Source organism: Gadus chalcogrammus, chromosome 16 (assembly GCF_026213295.1).
Source record: "Gadus chalcogrammus isolate NIFS_2021 chromosome 16, NIFS_Gcha_1.0, whole genome shotgun sequence".
Taxonomy (NCBI): domain Eukaryota; kingdom Metazoa; phylum Chordata; class Actinopteri; order Gadiformes; family Gadidae; genus Gadus; species Gadus chalcogrammus.
In genome coordinates this window covers 34581446-34604376 of record NC_079427.1, presented here as the reverse complement: position 1 = coordinate 34604376, position 22931 = coordinate 34581446, and the positions used below count along the sequence as shown (strand labels likewise).

At 45.8% G+C, this 22931-nt stretch overlaps 2 protein-coding genes across 2 annotated transcripts in view; one reads left to right on the top strand and one right to left on the bottom strand.

Annotated features, from left to right (window-relative positions):
• Positions 1–13331: 13331 nt before the first annotated feature.
• raph1a (Ras association (RalGDS/AF-6) and pleckstrin homology domains 1a) overlaps positions 13332–22931 on the top strand; it is a 217693-nt gene continuing 208093 nt past the window's right edge. The window contains exon 1 of the mRNA XM_056611093.1: positions 13332–13489. Within this exon, the coding sequence (XP_056467068.1) occupies positions 13385–13489 (105 nt within the window). The 5' untranslated portion in view covers positions 13332–13384. The remainder of the gene's footprint in view (positions 13490–22931) is intronic.
• LOC130405837 (uncharacterized) lies at positions 19836–21612 on the bottom strand. Its single transcript, XM_056611094.1, has one exon. The coding sequence runs from the start codon at positions 21594–21596 to the stop codon at positions 20364–20366; it is 1233 nt and encodes a 410-aa protein (XP_056467069.1). The 5' UTR covers positions 21597–21612; the 3' UTR covers positions 19836–20363.

The following is a 22931-nucleotide window of genomic DNA, read 5'->3' as shown; positions in this document are numbered from 1 at the left end:
GGGGTTGGGCAGTGGACACACACACACGCACGCACACACACACACACGCACACGCACGCATGCACACGCACACACACACACGCACGCAATGCATTTCGCTGCTACAACAACAAAAAAAAAAGAAGAAAAAGTTCCCTTAAATATTATTACTTTCAAAACACTGGTCAAAATGGAATATCTTTTAATATGGGCTGCTTCTAGGACATTTTGGGTAGATTTTGAACGGTATGTGGGCAGGACGTTCTTTGCAGGACCTGGCAACCCTGCGATGTTGCCCGAGGTGCTGAAATGCTCCGGAACAGGTCTGGATCCATGGCCAAAAGACTTGTATGCCCCCCCCTTTCAATAAATACTATGGCAGAATAAAGAATAAATTCATGCATTATCATTCAACTTGAACATGTGTTTTTACAGTATAGAGTGTTGGAGGGATGTTAGCCAACCCCGGAAGTGAGCGTCGCCCTGGGTTCCCTTGACAACAAGCCAACAGGTTTTTCCATTGGATTTTGGATTATTGCAGAAAATGTTGCATTTTTGAAGCACCTCCCCAATAACTGAAAATAAATAAATAAAAATATCCGTGCTCCAAAGAACGAAATGTAAACCAATGCATTCTGAATGGGAGTTTTTCTCCGATTTTTCCATGCTACACAGAACGAAATGTAAACCCATGCAAATAAAGGCTCCATGGTCACAATCATTTAAATATAATTAATCTCCTGAGTGTGTAGGGTGTGTATTCTATTTTTTTCAATGGGGCTGCGTCCACGTCACTTGACTGTCATGGTTGCTATGGTGGTTGCTATCGACCGCCCCTCTAATCCTTACATGGCTCTAAAAACCATGCGGCAAAGGAGCTGCAGTCAATTGAGATTTTTTTTCGACTTCAGAAGGGGGGGGCGGGCTGCGCAGTGCACGCTCTAGCATCATCTTGTTATAACGATAATTGAATAAAAGCTAGGCCTACATTTCTACTTAAAATAAAAATTAACTAAATAAATTTACATTTCTCTCTGTATATATATAATATTAATATTTAATATTTAGTTAATTAAACTCAATAACGGCTTTAAACACGTGACGCCTACGTTTTTTTGGGCTTTTTTCTTTTGAATAGGCCTGCGTCGACTTCACGTGACCTAGGGTCCGCTGGTTAGGAAATAGATAGATATTCCAAGGTTTCCTTCAAAAGGCACTTTGGAATATGTTATTTTCCGCAGTTTAGACTTGTAATTAATAAATTACTTTTTTAATGAACTTGAATCGTTGTTTTTTTAATCGCTGTCTGGTGGTTTGTTACGTCACTCTGAGAGACGTGCATGGACAGATTTTATAATGACACAGCCTATAACCTATTCTTAAAAGCTAAACACCAAGCTCATTGATTTAACGAGGCAGGATATTTGAAACAATTAATTGAATATGTGTGAGAGGTAGTTCCTTCTCTTGAGTGTGGTTCCTATTAACGTCTAGTGTGCACCCCCAGTGTCCACAAGCCCCCCTCCCTCCCCTCCTCCCCATATGAATATGGAGAATGGTTGGCACTTCCCAGTGGTATATATAATTAATTGTGGGTCTCTGAAGAAGCCGGCCCTAACCCTAATCCTAACCCTAACCCGAAACCTCGGACCCCCCCCTCCCTGCCCTCAGGGTCCGACCGGGCCAAGTTTCGGTGCGGGGGTACCAGTTACGCCCTAGAATAAGGTATTCAAATGTCAGGGCGGTAGAACCTTCCCATCACAAAGACTTTTTGGTAACCCTTCCTTTTACAGTCCTCTAATTACTAGGTATTTACCCAGTACATACATGGTAAATTATAGTGTATTACTGGGTAATTACCACTGGTAATAAGAAGGTAAATACAGAGGTAATTACCCGGTAAATACATGGTAAATCACAGTGTATTACTGGGTAATTACCACTGGCAATAAGAAGGTAAACACAGAGGTAGTTACCCGGTAAATACATGGTAAATCATAGTGTATTACTGGGTAATTACCACTGGTAATAAGAAGGTAAATACAGAGGAATTATCCGGTAAATTATAGTGTATTACTGTGTAATTACCACTGGTAATAAGAAGGTAAATACAGAGGAATTACAGCTGATGTACCAAGTAAAACCTCCACTATTACCCATCAACTCAACGAAGTAGCTTGTAGTTGTAACTGTTTTAGGTTGGTAATAACTCCCGATATTGTGTAGTGCACCTCCAACAGTAGAGTAAATGTACATAAGACAGAGGTTAGTTTCTAGTCGCCATTTTTTGTGGGATCGAGGTGTACATTTGTGGCTTAAGGTGTGTAGACACAGCGTGTAGATAGCCTGGTTCTGTGTAGCATGGAAAAATCAGAGAAACACTCCCATTCAGAATGCATTGGTTTACATTTCGTTCTTTGGAGATCGGTTATTTTTATATATTTATTTATTTTTAGTTTTTGAGGAGGTGCTTCAAAGATGCAAATGTTTCAGCAATAATCCAAAATCCAATGGCAAAACCCGTTGGCTTTTTGTCGAGGGAATCCAGGGCGATGCTCACTTCCGGGTTGGCCAACATACGTCATCCCTCCACCACTCTACTGTAAAAACACATGTTCAAGTTGAATGAGAATAATAATAATAATAATAATAATAATACTGCCTTAGTATTTATTAAGGGGGGGGGGATACAAGTCTTTTGGCCATTCGTAGTGTTGATCAGCAGAGAAATAATTTGTCCGCAAAGACGGTGACGTCGCTTAGCAACGGAAGACGCTGGGATAGACAAGTCACCGGACTACTACCCATGAACGGAGCGTTCCACGGCATTGAGAAGACCCGTGTAATAAAGGCCTATAATATTTCTGTTTATGGCATAGATTTCTCCTCAGATTAGGCCAATAAACCAATGGTAAAATAAAAATAAAAACGCTCGATCAAAGGCCCGGCTCGGGCAGAGAATCTAAACACTGACTGGAACTACTTAGCAGGTGTCTGTAGGGCTATATCAGGAGTTAATGCACGCACTGCAGCCAATCAGAATCAGAGTATTCCCCCAGACCGTTGTCTAAACAATATTATTCACGAGCTATAAACAACCCCTACACATCAATATTAATGATAACCCTGTGGAAATTGCCATAAGTGAGAGATACAATTTCGCACGTTGAGCACACAGTTGTGTGACTCGTTTATTTAGTAAGAGAGAAACAGGAAATCAAAACGTGCTGAAGGTAAACAAATCCCGCATGGGCTCTGACGTCATGAGACGCTCGTAATCCTTAAAAGGGACAGCGATCCCTGAAACACCAAGATAGTAAACGACATGCCTAACACAATTGAAAGAACAACACATAACAAAATACTGTAGGTGAATTATGTTACACTCACTACAACCCATTAAATACGGTATGATTTCTAGATGTCATGGCAACGTCCGCTCGCGACACTGGACTTGCGATCGAGGCATCGACGTGGACGTTCATTCACATAGCCAAAAACAAGGGAATAGATGGCTAGATAAAATAAACATCAAGACATACAATTCTAAAAAGAACAGATGAAGCAGCTACCCTTTTTTCCTTCGCGGTTTGCCTACAGAGCAGCGCACCTGCATTTAATATATCCGTGTATTGTCACAATTTCTCAGTATCAAAGGTGAAAGTAGAAACGGGTGGCCAAAAGCTGTCATATTGTTAGTTATCACAGACAATTTTAAGTGGAAACGGGTGGCCAAAAGCTGTCATTTGTTAGTTATCACAGACAATGAATGATCTGTACGGAGCTCCATAAGGGACATTAGGGAGAACCTTAGTTTGGAAGTTTGGTTTCAATAGATTAAATAACGTGACAGTGTCACGTATTTTCGTGAGACCATACCCGTACTTCCATGAGTATACTTAAAGAAAGTATACTATCCGCACTGTCTACTACGTTAATTTTTCAGTTGTGTGTGCTGTTCCAAAACGAGTACTCCGTGGTACACTAACCGGAAATTACGATCACGTTTGCCGCCGTGGCTCCTCACCCGCAATAAACATCCCGCTTTGAACGGTGAACTCTTTACGCCTAGCAGCTATAAAAACTATAAAAACTACAAAATGACTCTATTAATGCAGACTATGTGGGAAATGCGCCGACTTTGGCTCAGCCTGGCTCCGCCTCTTTCGCTACGTAGCTAAGATGCCTGCCGTTGAGTACGGGGAGTGTCCTTCGATCCACACTTCACGATTAGCCCGTTTTGAGTACGGAATCCGGGTCCTTGAAGTATATTTCTTTTCGCCGGATCTGAATTGGAACGTACTGCGTACTCAATTTTTGGCTAGTAAGTACGGACAGTACGGGTATTGGAACACGGCACTGTACTTACGTGACACAAACCAGCACCGCAAACGTTCTCTCCCGCTTGAGATGACGTCTTTCTTTATAGGTTCATGGGTCTGATTCGCCGATTTCCCATGCTGATATCCCCGGATATTCTCGGGCATCTTCGACAATTTGGCTATAGATTGTCTCATTACACGCTAAATAATATAATTATAGCCTAATTATATATATAGCCTATACATTTATATAGGCAATATATATAATTAGGCAATATATATATATATACATATAGCATTTGTGGTTTTGGCATAAACATAACTAGGGTGCACTGTACTATCTGCGCACACCCTTTCTGAAGCCTCTCTCTCGCTCTCTCTCTCTCTCTCTCTCTGTCCCTCCCTCTCTCTCTTTCTCTCTCTCTCGTAGCGTTTTGTGGAGCACGTTCATTGTCTGACAACACTCCCATTCAGAAAGCATTGGTTTACATTTCGTTCTGTGTAGCACGCAAAAAGTCGGACTATCGTACTCTAGAACACGCTTCAATAGATTAACGTTCGTGCGCATGAGCACGCAATCGCGTGATACCGGGTTGTGTACACAAACCAAACACCTTGCGCGTCTGCACGAAAATGTCCGTCAACGACAGCTGCAGGTTTTGTTCGTCGAATTTAGGAGGGGAAAAATCAGGGAAAAATTGCACATTGTAAATCAATATTTTATAGTAAGGCCAGAGATGATGTTTGCAGTCAACTTTCGAAGCTGGGTCTAATCGTTGACAACACGCCATCGTCATTGTTCTCAGACACGCCCTCTGTTCGCTGATTGGGCGCCGCTGTGGCGGCCCCAGAAAACCAAATTACACACAGTAGGTCCAGACCTAGTACTGAAGGGAAATTCAAATTGAGCGGAAGTACTTAGGCGGGCGGAGCCAGGCTAGCGTGTAGACACAGCAGCTTGAAGTTTTTGAAGTCTGGGGTCAAAAGGTCAAAAGGAGCCTTTTTTCATTATTAAAGAGAGGACTGATTCTCAGATATGCATACTGGATGGCTAGGGTGTAGGTCTGGGAAGAACTTCAGGCCAAAATCTTGCAAGCGAGCCGCTGGGTGAGGTGAAACGAGATGGAGCACTTGCTGAGTCATTTCCTGTAGGGATGGAGCCACAGGTTGATGCGTATGCGTCCTTTGAGTCCCCCTTTGATATATAAGAGACCCCAAGGTATAGCTTACTTGTAAATGTTCTTGACTCAATCACCTATTGCATCACTTCTTTTAGGGCTTCGGCCTCGTAATTGATCATTGTCAGGGACACGGGAAGTGGGGGTGCTTAGGGTGCTGAAGACCCCCCTGGTGGTCCCTGGCTGTAACTGCAAGTGAGAACGTTTTCTGAACAAATCAACTTTTTTTTTTTTGAGTAGAATTTTATCATACAACATAATTTTTCATGAAATTATTGACATCCACCCTTTTTGTTATATTTATCATATTAACATTTAATTTTATGTAGGACATTGTCTGTGTAGGCTGACGTAGGCTATGACGCACAACGCAGAACAATTCCATGTGCGCGACGGGAAAATTAAAAAAAAGTCAAGCTTGTTACAAGTGCAATGTGTGACAGAAAATAAGTGTTTTCCGATTTTTTTGGCCCCAAGAAGGCAAAACTTCGCGATCAAAACACCAGCCGGACATCCAATTCCCTGCATTCTGTATGTGATCTGCCCATAGCTGAATATGGTACTATGCTGATTTTACATAAGCATGTTGGTGTTCAACATCTGTTGTAGTGCAAAACATTCTAAAACTGGTGTAAAATGTTGCTGGCCATATTAATAGACACATTGAATGTTATCGTTTTGATTCTGGAATCCCGCACGTAAACTGGTTGGCAAAAAAAGAGCAAAGACGGACGGTTCACTTGACGGAGAATTCGTCACTTTCCTCATATCAGACAACTCGTAACTCTGGATGAAAATGAAGGCTTTCTTTTACGGTCACTTTCCTTTGTAAACCTTCAGAAATAACCTCCTGAATCCTTGTTATAACGCTGTGTATAATCCCGGACCGCAACAGCTTGTCGGCATGTTGTTAGTGTATGAAATTCAGCACAGTATCAGCCGAGTTGACTCTAATTTCCACATTGTTTACTTGCTAACGTTTGTGAATAACAGTGGCTAGTTGGCAGAGTTTGTCTTTTTACACACCAGAGGAGTGTTTATCAGAGCGGAGCCCTGAATGTGACGTCACCTGTCATCTCGTCTCTGTAAAAATTGGATGTTGCGCAGCATTTATTATGACGTCATTATATAGACTCTCTCTCAGCACCCCCCACTCGGACTGACTTCCCGCGTCCCTGATCATTGTAGTATTATTGAATGCCCTCTTTCATATATGATACCACCACCACTGGGACATGGCAACTATTCTCCAAATTCATATGGGGAGGGGGAGGGGGGGTGCTTGTGGACAGTAGGGGTGTACACTAGACATAAATAGGAAGCAAACTCAGGAGTAGAAATGACCTCTCACAAATTTCTTTATTTAATAAATTGTTTCAAATAACCCTGCCTTGATAAATCAATGAGCTTGGTGTTTTGCTTTCAAAAATAGGTTAGAGAAGAAGTCTAAACGGCAGAAAATAAGAAGGTTTTTAAGGAAACCTTGGAACATATGTCTATTTTTTAACAATCGGACCCTAGTTTATGACAAAAACAACACAATTCAGTCCCTCCAGAAAAAACGCCATTGTGCGATCGCATAATTCAACGCATAATCAGCCAAAGTCTGCATATTCATGCGGGGGCCCCATTTTGTCAAATATGCCGCACTTTCACCGCATAAATTGGCGATTTCGGCGAAAAAAGCAGCCATTTCCCCCTGTTGCCATGGGAACGTTATGAAGTTAAGTAATTACGCGACGTGAACGTTATCGTTCACGTCGCTGCAAACCCATGACGAAGGCATGATGAAGCGGTCTCATTTGCCAACAAAGATAAGTGCAAAAGACCGTGCAAAGCAGTTCCCGGATTGTTACACGATAGTTTGGGGCAAATTATTTTGCACTCCGTGCAACTGCGTGTTGGACCACAGGCGGAAGTCGACGCTGGATAACCACTTTGCCGCCGCCAAACATGCAAGGATGGTTAAAGCAGCGGAAGCAGCCAAGAAGCAGCTCACCTACACCGAGGCGTCAACTTCCAAAACAGGTGCTAGGGCTGAAAGAATCATGAATTATGTTTTATTTGCAGAAACACTACTGTTCTGTGAAAGGCTTACTGTAAATCATTCAGTTTTAAACTGCAGTTTTCTGTAGGTTAGACTGGACTGTGTGTGTGTGTGTGTGTGTGTGCGTGTGCATGTGCGCGTGCATGCGTGTACATGATACCGCCCAATGATACAAAAGTATTTCTCTGTTTGTAGATTTGTGAAACCTGGGTTGCCACCTGCACTGCCATCAACATCCCACTGTCTAAGACTGACCACCCTGCACTGAGGAGATTTCTGAATGAGAATGTCCTCAATGGCGGCGCCATTCCAGGGTTTCACCAGCTTCAAGAGAAGTACTTGGGAGCAGTATATGAGAGTGAAAAAGAGGAGCTGAAGACACATCTTGCAGGAAAACCTCTTGCTGTGATATTCGATGAGACTCCGGACTTCCTTCACATAATTCCTCAGTACAATTAACATTTCTTTTTCTTTATCAGTTAACCCCCTTTGCACATACCAACATGAATAGTTTGGTAAGATCAAAGTAAAAAAAATTAATTGCATTGAACATAAATATTGTATGCTTGACCTAATTCCTTTCCTTCTATATGTGTTATTTATTTATTTTTCCAGAGCAGACGTCCTGTGACCACAAAGATCTTCAATTATCTGGAGGATTTGCAGGTGGTCTTTGCTGCCAACAAAGAGCTGTAGTATGAGGCGTGTGCCGAATACTTTCAAGGGTTTGTCTTACCACACACCACGAAGACACAGATCCTCAGCACAGTTGGTCAGGCATATGACAACGATGAAGAAAGTACATGTCACATGGGCAACCGGCCATTGAGTTTGTCCAGGAGGTCACGGTGTTTGACCCTCGCCACATCGCATTCCTAGATGACTCCGTAGCAAGCTACAAGGCCATTCCAGGTTTCACTGAAGTGCAGAGTGATGAATTTGGTTCTTACTTCAAAACTCTTGGTCCAGCAGCACTCAGAGCTGCACCATCCGGCGTGGTGGATTTGGATGTGTTATGGGATGGCGTACAGGAGAGACTTCCTGGGCTGACTTCCTTGGCAAAACGGTACAAACATGCTGTCTCAAACTCAGCTGATGCTGAACGCAGTAAAAGCATCTACAAACTGGTGTTGTCTAACCAAAGATCAACTACCAACCAAAACCTCAAAGCCTTGGTCTTCCTGTACCACAACCAACGAGTCCGCAGTGGAGCATTTGAGAGGAAGGAGATGGTGCAGGGGGAGGAGATGGACGTTGAGGGAGAGGGGATGGAGGATGAGGATGAGGAATGATTGGCTAGCGTTAGATGCAGCTTTACAGTTGTAAGATTGCACTTTTTTGTCCCTTTTTCAAAAGCTACCTCTGTAAAACAGGGACATTTATTTATTTATACATTTTTACAGAAGTTGTAGCAGATTCTTTTTGTAAAGCTACAGAAGTTGTACTCACTGTTTTAAGCCATGTTTTAAGGTCTCAAATAAAACAAGATGAGAACTTAAATATTCCCAGCACTTTCTGTGATGTAGAACGCTTGTTTATCATAGAAAGTAATAAGAAATGACTCTTTACATTAAGGTAGTAGCCTAGTGAGAACAGGGTGTTGGGGGAATCACTTTTTCCCCTCTTTTTCATCAAACCGCATTTGTGGCAAGTTATCGCATTTTGCAAGTTCCCGCAAGTTCCTGCATTTTCTGCAAGTTCCTGCAATTTCATTGCATAAAATTGCATAAATATGCCGCACATTTCATAGCATTTTTTAAGAAAAAATGTGCAACATAATCAAGGATTTTTGGCTGCATAAATCACAAAAAAAGCCGCATTTTTCGGGAGGGACTGACAATTGACGACAGCTCCTTTGCCGCGTGGATTTTAGAGCCATATAAGGATTAGAGGGGCGGTCGATAGCAACCACCATAGCAACCATGACAGTCAAGTGACGTGGACGCAGCCCCATTGAAAAAAATAGAATACACACCCTACACACTCAGGAGATGAATTATATTTAAATGATTGTGACCATGGAGCCTTTATTTGCATGGGTTTACATTTCGTTCTGTGTAGCATGGAAAAATCTGAGAAAAACTCCCATTCAGAATGCATTGGTTTACATTTCATTCTTTGGAGCACGATTATTTTTATTTATTTATTAATTTTCAGTTATTGAGGAGGTGCTTCAAAAATGCACAATTTTCTGCAAAAATCCAATGGCAAAACCCGTTGGCTTGTTGTCAAGGGAACCCAGGGCGACGCTCACTTCCGGGTTGGCCAATATATGTCATCCCTCCACCAATCTATACTGTAAAAACAAATATTCAAGTTGAATGATAATGCATGAATTTATTCTTTATTCTGCCATAATATTTATTTAAAGGGGGGGGGGGGGGGACATGGATCCAGATCTGTTCCAGTGCATTTCAGCACCTCGGGCAACAGCACAGGGTTGCCAGGTCCTGCAAAAAACTTCCTGCCCACGTACCATTCAAAATCCACCCAAAATGTCCTAGAAGCAGCCCAAATTAAAAGATATTCCACTTTGGCCAAGTTTTTGAAAGTAATAATATTTGAGAGAACTTTTTCTTCTACTTTATTTTGTTGTTGTAGCAGCGAAATGCATTGTGTGTGTGTGTGTGTGTGTGTGTGTGTGTGTGTGTGTGTGTGTGTGTGTGTTGGAGCCATTTAGAGCTCTTTTGTGTTGAATATATTTAAGTAAATATATTTTGAGTCTAAGGCTAAAGGTATTAGTTATGAATTATAAAGTATATGAAATATTAATCAAACTTTCATTCATATGTATATTTATGCACTTTGTGATGACGTGGTGATTAGTCCGTTGTGTCACCTGGGGAAGTAGGTGTGTCACGCTCTACCTGGAGCCTATTGGAGGCCCTCATATAGGGCAGGCTAATTACTGTAGTTCGGGTTTGGAAGGCAGAGAGCCAACAGTTTTCTGACCGCATTAGCGCATTTCGCATTAGCGCATTTCGCATTAGTTCGCATTATTATCGCATTCGTTCGCATTATTGGACGCATTTTTGACAGATTATTTTACACTGAAAAGCCCTTTTTGTCCAATACGAAATAACCGTGTTTTGGCCACAAACAGATACATTGTTTGGAGTTTTTATGTTTAGTTATTTTCCTGGAAAGTCAACCGGAGTTATTGCTTAATAAATCAATCAACAACAAGTTAAACAATCTCTGTGCGTGCTTCTCAAGAAATGTGTGTCGGACTACCTCTGCCTCAGGAACACATAGGGCGAACAAAGGGTTCGCCACTTCAGTGTGTGTGTGTGTGTGTGTCCAATGCCCAACCCCGCCCATCCTCTGGTGTTTAAGAGTTCTGACTGAGTTTTCATAAAGATATACAATGCATATTACACCAACTGTTTCTGTGGTGGGATTTAAAAGTAGCCAAGAAAGCTGTGACCCGCGCCTTTGAGGTATACACCCGCGACTCCGTTTTTAAAACAACCCGTGAAGCTTGCAACCCTGCATCACCGTCACCTTCCCCATACTGGCAGCGATGGGCAGTTTCCAAATAATTATAATTCATGCATTGTATGTAACCAGGAATTTATGTATGTTAAAACCTTGTTGGTTGTGCTTTCTTCAGGCGCCTCCACAGCGCTACGGATACTGTAACACGCTATTTTATGTTGAAATGCGACATAATCCTGTGTTCACGAAAACGTAAACTGTCAACGTATGCTTTTGGCGACTGGGTTAGCTCTCAGATATACGTGTTTCTAACAAGATGATATCATTAAAAGATGCATAAAGTAACGGTTTAATAACACAACCACAGAAAACACGTGAGCTGCTAGTTCAGCGAAAGCAGCGTCCCTAGCAACCTGATGTCGTTGAAACATGCGAGCGAGCCGATAAAATCGTCCTAATAACTATATAACTAAAGATAAGACACAATCACTGACTGAATATTATGCAAGTAAAAAGTATATTTCTCGCTAGAAATGTCATTAGAAACACGTTTAATGTTGAATCAGTCCTAATATATTGCAATTCCCATTCAGATAAAGATTAATAAAGATCATTGTATCTACCCTGGTTACAAAACAATGTAGGCCTACGCCTCGTACTGATGTCCACAGCCAGTTTATTCTCCGAAATGATGGAACACCGTGAAAACTGTAGCAAATAAAACACATTTCACGTACATTATTTTCACAGATTATTAACTAATACATGTCTCAATATTGAGAATAATATCGTTTACGCCTGTTTAGCCAGTAGTAGACAGTGCCGCTGCTAGCTATTTTGGGGCCCTAAGCATAACTCCTTTATGCCCCCCCCCCCCCCCCCCCCCCCCCGAAAAAAAGTATTGGTTTCTGCCAGTTTAACATTTTATCAAAACGCAAAAGTTAAATCTACTTTGTAAACACAGTTCACAGAACAGCCAAAACATACATACAGTACACACAAGTATTGGAATGTCCAAAATCAAATAGTTATCCATAAATACAAACTTAAAACCAGAAGTATATATCGTCTCCTGCTCTCCCGCTGAAGGGGTCTCTGATCCAGTCAAATTTTGCAGGATCCTGCACAGGGAAATACCTCTGGAAATGCTTTTGTAGGGCCGACATATGAGTTTTCATGCATGGGATCAATGTGTTCTGGAGCTTGTTGACTTCGATGAATGATTTCAGGTTCTCAAATGAGTCTATATTCCCCTCTTTCATCCACTGCTCCCACATCTCTAGGTCTGTGCTGCTGCCCTGCATCTGCAGATTTCCTTCATTGAGTTTCTGAAACATTTCACCGAGATATGCAAATTTCATGAGGAAGTTGTTGTTGTTAAACCTGTGCGCAAGTTCGTTGCCCCATTACCCTGCCAAGAAGATTCTGATCTCATCCTGCAGTTCAAACACCCTGGATAAAACCTTCCCCACGTGACAGCCATCGGGGCTCGCTGTGAAACAAAACAGCTGTGTAGGCGGATCCCATTACCTCGTACAGCGCGGGATAATTTGGGTTAAATCTCTCTTTAACCCCCCCCCCCCCCACACACACACACACACTCGCACACGCACACGCACACACACACACACACACACACACACACACACACACACACACACACAGTAATAGCAGTTATTGACCACAAGGTGTCAGTGTCTAACCGTGTAGAATATTTTAGGCTGTCTACTGTAACAGGCAATAAGGAGCTGAAGGCAAACGTGATATTATGTGTGTGTGTGTGTGTGTGTGTGTGTGTGTGTGTGTGTGTGTGTGTGTGTGTGTGTGTGTGTGTGTGTGTGTGTGTGTGTGTGTGTGTGTGTGTGTGTGTGTGTGACATTGAGAAACAGAATAAAATAACAAAATGGATTTGATTGAACGAATTGAGCAGAAGAGCCGGCTGTCCTCTTCCAGCTCTTTATAATATTAATAATATAAGAAATCCGATATTAAACATGATATGATACTATTAATACCATTAATAATCAGCTATATAATATCCCAGTATGATAATATTTGTAGCATGATATGATACATGCTGTATTATTATAATCTATGTATGATACATATGGAAGACATAGGAACTATGTTACGTATGAGGTTATAGGATGATATAGGATTGTAGTCCTATAGATATTTTACATTAGGCCTTTATGATGAATATGATAAGCTATGATTTATAGTGCATCATGTAACATTGTTTATGATATATTATAATGAGAAATGGTGTATAATATATTTTATATCCCAAAGAAGATGAGCAACCAGCGGTCTAAGCCATCGGGAGCGCGCAGGGAATCCAGGCGCGTCCCCGTTTTTTACGGTATGGAGCTGGGCTCGGAGCAGTGTGTGCATGTGTGTGTGTGTATGTGTGTGTGTGTATGTGTGTGTGTGAGCGGTATCTAGGAGGTTTACTCCATGCCGGTACCTCGGTCCAACCGATCAACAACCCGGGAATAACGCCGCCGATCCGCCGTCCCGCAGCGGTGAGTCAATCTCTCCTCCCCGCCACACTGCGCTGCATCCCGGCTGTAGCTCCAGCTAAACCCGCTATCTTACGACGTGTGTGTGTGTGTGTGTGTGTGTGTGTGTGTGTGTGTGTGTGTGTGTGTGTGTGTGTGTGTGTGTGTGTGTGTGTGTGTGTGTGTGTGTGTGTGTGTGTGTGGGGGGGTGCTCCTCTGTTCTCGGTACTGAGATGCGGGCTTCGGACAGCTGGGGGCCTGGGCCTCGGCCTGTGTGTGTTTCGTGTTTTGTGCTCTGGTGCAATGGGTAGCTCGTGCTAAACGTTTCGTCGGGCCTGTTCAGTGTTTCGGTTCGCTCCGTTTCGGCCTAAACACCGACCGACCACAGGATGATGACCCGGAGCACAAGGCGTGGCGTGCCGCGGATATGGGCGTGTTCTGTAGCCGCACAACCACACGGCCCTCTCTCTGGAAAACACTGTGTGTGTGTGTGTGTGTGTGTGTGTGTGTGTGTGTGTGTGTGTGTGTGTGTGTGTGTGTGTGTGTGTGTGTGTGTGTGTGTGTGTGTGTGTGTGTGTGTGTGTGTGTGTGTGTGTGTGTGTGTGTGTGTGTGTGTGTGTGTGTGTGTGTGTGTGTGTGTGTGTGTAAGGGTTTGTTTGTCTATCTGTCTGTGACTTAATTTTCGGATGTCTGTCTGTCTGCTGTCACCCTTCATCACAAATGAGGTCTGGTTCTGTTGTAGCATCTATATGAGAGTCCTCAAATCAGATAGGCAGGAGGTATAAGTACGTAGGCCACGTTATATTTTTTATTATTAATTTTTTTGGTTTATTATTATACCTGAAATATTAATGGTTACAAAATTACAATTTCAAACGGGCCTGACTCAGTATAAAGCTGATTTCCAGCAGGTTCCTGTTCTGCAGCACATATACCATATAATAGGTACACATCACAAGTCACATTTACATACAGTACATAACAGGAACATAGCACATCAGACATCAGTAGGACAATCTCATATACTGTGGTCTATGAACAGTGTTTGCAAGTGTAGGTATTGAGGAGTATACGTTTGTATGCCTTTTTGAACTGTGTGATGGATTGTAATGCTGTAATGTGTTCAGGGGTGCCGTTCCAGACGTTGTTATTGTAGTAGTTTATAAGTAGTAGTATCTTATTGTAGTAGAGTATAGGTATAAGTACGTTATGGTAGTAGTTTATAGCTCCTAGTACGTTTGTAGTAGTCATTTATAGGTCGTAGTATTGTGGCAGCCCGGTTCACGAATGTTTCTAACTCACACGGAATGCACCACACTCAGTTTCCGGGGTAAGCCGAAGTCGGCGTTTATTCTGGTAAAGGGTACAAGGCAATGCAAATACTGTCAATGGTGGCCTCCGTGAGACTCTCCGCAATCAACTGGTTCTTCGCTGGTCCTTCTTGTTCCCCCTCGTATGTGTCCGCGATCCTCCTTTATGCCGACTCTCCCCCCCCCCGGCCAGGTGCGTTGCATCCGGGTGATTGCGCCGGGTGCCGACGCACGCTCTGCTGCCGACTGGTGGGTGAAAGCGGTATACCCCGTCGACCACTACCCCGCAGATCCCCCGGGTGGGGAGCGGGTTGTCACAGTATGTTGTTGTAGTAGTTTATACGTCAGTATGTTATTGTAGTAGTTTATAGGTTGTAGTACATTTGTGGTAGTAGTTTATAGATTGTATGTCATGGTAGGTAGTAGTATGTTATGGTACTAGTTTATAGATCGTGGTAGGTTGTAGTTTATAGGTAGTAGTACATATAAGGTAGCAATTTAGTAGTACCTCATTGTAGTAGTTCATGGATAGTAGTACATTATGGTAGTAGTTAATAGGGCATAGTACGTACATTGTAGGTAGTATTTTATTGGTAGTAGTACGTTATGGTCATGGTTTATAGATCATAGTAGGTTGTAGTTTATAAGTAGTATTTTATGGTAGTAGTTTTAGATAGTAGTAGGATGTCGTTTCCAAGGGGTAGCATGTTATGGTAGTAGGTTATAGGTAGCAGTACGTTATGGTAGCACATCAGCCGGCTAACACATCAGGCACCGTTAGTGATTTACACTAATCACACATGCATCTTGTCTGTTGTTATATTCTACTGTGTGTGTATGTTTGTGTGTGTGTGTGTGTGTGCGTGTGTGTGCGTGTTTGTGTGTACGTGTGTTGGGGGGGGGGGGTTCTTGGAAGACAAACTGGTTTATAATCTCAAATAAGTATATTGTATAACTCAATAATATGGAGTTAACCTCTGTCTTTCTGTGTGTCTCTGATATACAGACAGAATATTGCCCCCCCCGTCTACCTCCCCCTCCCTGCCTGTGCAGGGGGGAGCCTGTGTTTAAGGCAATTTCATTAAGTTATTGTGAAAGAGTGTGACTCATTCTGTTCTCCGGCTCAATGGTATTCTTCCCTGCAGTCCCCGCCTCTACACTCCTCTCATCTCCTCTCCTCTCCTCTCTCCTCCTCCCCCCTCCTCTCCTCTCTCATCCTCTCCTCTCCTCTCCCGCCTCTCCTCTCTCCTCCTATCCTCTCATCTCCTCCCCTCCTCCTCGCCTATCCTCCCCTTTCCTCTTCTCTCCCCTCCCCACCCCTCCCCTCTAATCTCCTTCACTTCCATCTCCTCTGCTCTGCTTTCCTCTCCTCACCTTCCATTTTCTCTCCTCTGCTTTCCCATTCTCTTCTCTCCACCCCTCTGATGGTATATTTATATATTCAGCTGGTTTTTGTGGTTCCTACTGCAGCTGTTGTTTCTGGCAGAACATATTTGGAGGGCGCACGGCTAGTGTGGAAAGTGGGATCAGGACTCGTGTGTTTGTGTCTCAGTGGAAATTTCCACACATGATAAGTGAAATGAGTGGTTCTTCTTCTGTGGTAAGGAACTGTGGTAGTCTGCAGCATCTGCAGACACTATTGTCCATCCTAACCCTGCACTCCCTGAGAACCGCTAGAGCCAGGCACTAGCTGGCTACTATTCTCTGTGTAGCTCAGTAGGTAGAGCAAGGTATTAACACTACATGGTGGTTATATTCTCTGTGTAGCTCAGTAGGTAGAGCAATGTATTAACGCTACATGGTGTTATATTCCTGTGTAGCTCAGTGGGTAGAGCAAGGCACTAACACTGCAGGGTTAAGGATTCTATTCCCTGCGTAGTTCAGTAGGTGGAGATAGGCACTCACACATAGAGCTTAGATTCCCTTTGACCCGACCCGCGGGCCGGGCCAATATTTCCCGTCCCTATCCTCGGGCTGGCCCATCTCCTGATTAAGCAGGACGCTGCGCGTCGGGGCCGGACAACGCCCCTTAAAGGTCCCATGACATGCTATTTTATGTATTCTTTAATATAGGTATTAGTGGGCAACTAACACAGTATTCAAAGACGTTCCCTAAATTCAGCCGTGGTGCAGAGTTACAGCCATTCCGAGCCAGTCGCACATTGAGCTTCCCCCAAATGCGCTGTTTCGGTGGGCGTGTCAAGGAGGGTGGGGGTGTGGCCCTGAGCAGCTTGCAGCCACCATGCGCTCTGTTTACAGTGGATGTATCGCAATGGCGAGGTGCACACCCTTTACTCGTGTTCTGTAAATATTCTAGAACACACGGGAGTACCTATATCATATAATATATATTATCACGGCCAAAAGCTGTGTGAGCCGATATTATGAATCTCGACCGCGTTGGGTTCTCCGACGTTCCTGGTTCTTCAACGTCCACATCAATGTGAATACACACACTGTAACGCAAGTGTTTCTTGTTTACAACAAAGATAATTGATTTGGCGGAGACGCAACGGCGTCATTCGCACACGCCCCGCACCATATAGCTGTCCCCCGTCGGGCGCGCGCTTCCTAGAAGCCGCAGGGATCGCACAGCTGAGCACGGCGGTGAGCAGTTCTACTTTTTAACCACTCCATACACAAACCCGCCCCACGATCGCATCATTCACCAAACCCCACACAATATGCAGACACTATGCAGATACTTGATTACGGGTTAATGCATGTCAGATAAATGCCCGGTGCGGCCTCAACACGGACGCGTGAGGACGCGCCAATAGCCGCGTCATCACACACCCCCCTACTTAAGCTTGAACCTCCTCGTAGAGGCGGGACAAGAAGTCGGCAGTCACATTGTCTTTTCCAGCCTTGTACTGGACAGTGAACTTATACGGCTGCAAAGACAGATACCACCGCGTAATCCGGGCGTTACTGTCCCTCATGCGATGCATCCATTGCAGTGGCCGGTGGTCAGTCTCTAGCACAAACTCTTTCCCCATCAAGTAGTACTTCAGAGTGTCCAGTGCCCACTTGATGGCCAGACACTCCTTCTCTACCGTGGAATACCTGGTCTCTCTGGGGAAGAGTTTGCGACTGATGTACAGGATCGGCCTCCACTGGTCTCCCTCCCCCTGTAACAAGACGGCCCCCAGTCCCAGTCCTGAGGCATCCGTCTGGACAATGAAGGGTAGGTCAAAGTTGGGGCTCTGCAAAACTGGACTGTGACACAGGCTGCCCTTCAGGTCCTGAAAAGCCTGTTCACACTCCTCTGTCCAAACCAGCTTGTTGGCGCTTGATTTGCGAGTGAGGTTGGTCAGCACCGCAGCCCTAGCAGAAAAGTTGGGTATGAACCGCCGGTGCCACCCCACCAAGCCCAGGAAGGAACGCACTCCCTTCTTGGTTGTGGGTGGCGGGCAGCCTTGGACGGCCTCCACCTTGTTCACCTGAGGTTTAATGTTACCGCCTCCAAGAACATACCCCAGGTAGCAAACCTCAGATCTGGCCAGCTGGCACTTGCTGGCATTGACCACCAGCCCGGCAGCCTTGATCCTCTGGAACACATCAGCCAGGTGGGTCAAATGTTCATCCCATGATGAGCTGTGGATGATCACATCATCGATGTAGGCAGCGGCGTAGCTTTCAGCCCCCCTAAGCACCTGGTCCATCATGCGCTGGAAGGTCGCCGCCGCTCCATGTAACCCGAACGGCATGGTGGTGAAGTGAAATAGCCCGGTTGGAGCCCTGAAGGCGGTCAGCTCCTGGGCCTCAGGCGTTAGCGCCACCTGCCAGTATCCTTTGCACAGGTCCAATGTGCTAAGATACTGTGCCTTGCCGAGCCGTTCCACCAACTCATCCACCCTCGGCATTGGGTAAGGGTCGAAGGCAGAGATGGCGTTGAGCTTCCTGAAGTCCACACAGAAGCGCAGCCCCCCGTCCTTCTTTGGGACGAGCACCACGGGGCTACACCATTCGCTTCGTGATGGCACGATAACGCCCATCTCCACATTGACTGGACCTCCTGCTTCAATGCAGGAATCAGCCTTGCAGGGGCCCTCAGTGAAGTCTGGCGGATTGGCCCTGGAGACGTCAGCTTAATGCTGTGGTGTATCAATGTCGTCCGTCCGGGCTCCTCCCGGAACAGACCCCCAGGGACAACCTGCAGGAGCTCCCTCTGCCGCTGGTTGGAAAGGTGCTCCACAGAGGGACGTGAGGCCTCGCCTCCGGCGGTGGGGAAGTACTGCTCCTTCAGTTCCTCCTCCTCGTCCACTCTGCGGGCCCACATCAGGTCGCTGGTCTGGATATCCACTCCTTGAGCAGGTTAATGTGGAACACCTGCTTCGGCTTCCGTCGATCCGGCATGGCGACCTCATAGGTCACCGGGCCCATCTTGCGCAGCACTTCAAAGGGACCCTGCCACTTAGCGAGCAGGCTGCTCTCTGAAGAAGGGAGCAGTAGGAGCACCTTTTGGCCTGGGTTGAAGGTACGACTGCGGGCAGTCCTGTCGTACCAGGTCTTTTGGCCCGCCTGGGCCTGCGCCAGGTTGTCATGGGCCAGACTGCTCAGCTCCTCCAACTTGTCTCTCATTTTGAGTACGTAGTCCACGATGTTGGTCGGTGGCTGAGGACTCTCTCCCATCCAGGCCTCTCTCAGGATATCCAGGGGTCCCCTCACCTGACGTCCGTAGAGCAGCTCGAAGGGAGAGTAGCCGGTGGACGCTTGCGGGACTTCTCTGTAGGCAAAGAGAAGATAGGGCAGCCACTGGTCCCAATTATCTCCCGTGTCGTTCACATATTTCCGCAACATTGCCTTGAGCGTTTGGTTGAAGCGCTCAACCATTCCGTCAGTCTGAGGGTGGTAGGGCGTAGTTCTAATGCCCCTGATCCCTAACAGTGAGTACACTTGCTTCATGAACCCAGATTTGAAGTTGGTGCCCTGATCTGTTATGATCTCTCTAGGGATCCCCACCCTTGAAAATAGCTGCATTAGACTATTCGCGACCTGTCTAGACTTGGTGTTTCTCAAGGGGAAAGCCTCAGGATAGCGAGTAGAATAGTCGCATATCACCAAGATGTACCTGTGGCCAGCCCTACTCCTGTCAAGGGGGCCTACAACATCCATAGCAATCCTAGTGAAGGGGACATCGATGATGGGGAGGCTAATTAGGGGTGCCTTCAAGCCTCTTTTTGAACGGGAAGTGAGCTGGCAGGTCGGGCAGGATTTACAAAAAGCTACAACCTCCTGGTATACACCAGGCCAGTAAAACCGGGTAGCAATCCTGTCCAGGGTTTTCTGTTGCCCTAAGTGGCCTGACCAGGGAATACTGTGAGCTAGGTTCAGTACCTTAGCACGCAGTAGCTTAGGAACTACCAGTTGTTCTCCCTCAGCACTTAAACGCATCAGCCTTCCCTCTCTCACCACAAATAACTCTTTTCCACACACTGCCGCCCTAGAAACCTCCTCCTCGTTCCTCACTCTCTTGAAGTGGGCACTCAATGTGGCGTCATCTCTCTGCACCTGCCCAAAGTCCGTAACCTCCACCACACTCACATCTAGTGGTGGTAGGGGTAGCTGCTCCTGTACTGGAGTTCCTAACACTTTTTCCCTCCTCCTAACTGACTTGGGTTTCCTATCCTTCCCCCTTTCCTTACAGGAAAGGGTAACTCCTGCCACGAAGCTGCATCCGTGGCGTTAGCCTTAGCTTGAGCTCTAGTTACCACACAACTGCTCGCTTGGGGTAAGTGACGCTGCAATAACTCTGCCAACACAGGCACGTCCTGTCCTAGCACCACAGGGTAAGGACACTTATCCATCATACCGACATTCAGTAAGTAAGACTGACCTTCAATCTCCACCTGTATGTCAGCTGTCTGGTGCTCACTCTCGTCACCGTGTATATAACGTACCTTGACGCTCCCCAGTCCCACTAATCCCTCTGTACCCAGACATGCTCTTCGGACAAATGTCTGGCTACTGCCTGAATCTATTAGGGCTTTCCACACCTTCCCCCCGATTCTGACGGGCACTATCGCATCCCTAGAGCTAGGGGTTGCACTAGTAGAACCATTGCAAGGGGTGTAACATAATCTGGCATCTCTAGTGGGCGCTAAAGGGCACTCTGGCTTGATATGGCCAGGCTGTCCGCAGTTATGGCAGATTATTTTATACCTAGGCTTACTGGGCTGAATGGGCTGCTGGGAATTACTATTAGGGCTACTAAGTCCCCTGAACTCACGACCACCACCCCCAGACTTACCAGACGGCTTCCGGTCAAAGTCCCGCTGGGCGTCTTGGCTGCGTCGGTTCATTGTCTCTTGGTTCCCGACTTGGTAACCTTTCCTGTGTCGGCGGGCAGCGATGAAAGCCTCCGCCAGTTCAGCGGCTTGCTTCGAGGACTGTGGGTTATGTTCTTTAACCCACACCCTCAGTTCTGGGCTCAGTATGCGGAGAAACTGCTCCAGAACGATTATATCTCCGATCTGCTCTTTAGTCTTCTCCACGGGACAAATCCACTTTTGGTAGAGGTCGGTGAGTCTTGATTGAAGTTCCCTCGCCGTCTCATCCTCCAGGAAGCCCATGGAGCGGAACCTGTGACGATAGGCCTCTGGGTCAATTTTGTACTTTGTCAAGATGGCTTGTTTCACCTTGGCATATTCTCTGGTGTCCAGTATGTCCATTGCCACATAAGCAGCGCGGGCCTTCCCTGACAACAGGGGTACAAGATACAGTGCCCAACTTTCCACTGGCCACTGGTTTGCGAGAGCTATCCTCTCAAACGTGGTTAAATAATGTTCAATGTCCTCATCTTCCGTGTATGGGGTCATCTTCGGTGGACTCCATCTGAACGGCGCCGGAGGGAGATAGGGCCTTGGAGTATCCGAGAGAGGGCTGGATGAACGTGACCTTACGTCCGGCCGGGGTATGCTGCTGGCGGGACGCGACGTCCTCGGCGATGAGCCCGGATGAGGATTTTGCAACGGAGCAAAGTCGGGCGCGCGGTGTGCGTCTTCCTCTTATTCTCGGGACCGACGATCCTGGCTTCCGGTGCCCACCAGGGTTTGCAGTTGTTGGAACTGCTGCTCTAGTGATCGCCATCTTTGATTCTGTAGCTGCGCCTCCCGCTCCTGTCGCTCCTCCCTGGTTTGCTGGGCCTGGAAGAAGGATCTTATTGCAGACTCGAACCGGCATATTCGGTCCTCTGGGGGGGCTGAATGTGGCCTGGGCTGGGTGTCCCCAACCGAAGCTGAAGAGGGCGCCGGCGGGGCGGCTGACGTTGCAACCGTGTTGGTTGCTCTCTGCGCCGTAGCAGAGCCTTTCCGCGTCCGTTGGGACATTCTGCGCTTGAGTGCCGACTCTAGTGGACCACTGGATCCCACCACTGCCACCAAATGTCAAGGGGTAGAATGTCGAGCGGTCTTGAGATCAGCAGAAAAGGCAGTGGTGCAGCAAAAATTACTTTTATTTACATTTTCAGCATATACAGTGAGCATGGCCTAGCTTCTGCCTTCTAGCTCCCCCCTGTCAGGACTGACACGGCTCCCTTATATGGGCCGACCCGAGATTGGTGCATACCAATCTCCCAAATATCAGCGGGGGTGTTTACATATCAAATCACCAAAATATGCTTCAAAACTGTTCAAAACAAACGTATCTTAAATTAATTAAACTAAACACTACTATTTGTGCGTCTATACCCGCCACTACTTACAAATTATATATTACAACAAAGATAATTGATTTGGCGGAGACGCAACGGCGTCATTCGCACACGCCCCGCACCATATAGCTGTCCCCCGTCGGGCGCGCGCTTCCTAGAAGCCGCAGGGATCGCACAGCTGAGCACAGCGGTGAGCAGTTCTACTTTTTAACCACTCCATACACAAACCCGCCACACGATCGCATCATTCACCAAACCCCACACAATATGCAGACACTATGCAGATACTTGATTACGGGTTAATGCATGTCAGATAAATGCCCGGTGCGGCCTCAACACGGACGCGTGAGGACGCGCTAATAGCCGCGTCATCACAATAATAATACCAAAAATTTGAGTGACGATGTACCCTACATGTTACTCCCGTATATCACAATGCAATGCGGTCGTGTTTTTCCGGAGGAGAAGAAGAAGCTGAATAACCGCGAAAACGAATATATTT

Excerpts from the sequence above, each read along its gene's own strand:
- LOC130405837 (XM_056611094.1), bottom strand. The coding sequence starts at position 21,596 with ATGACCCCATACACGGAAGATGAGGACATTGAACATTATTTAACCACG.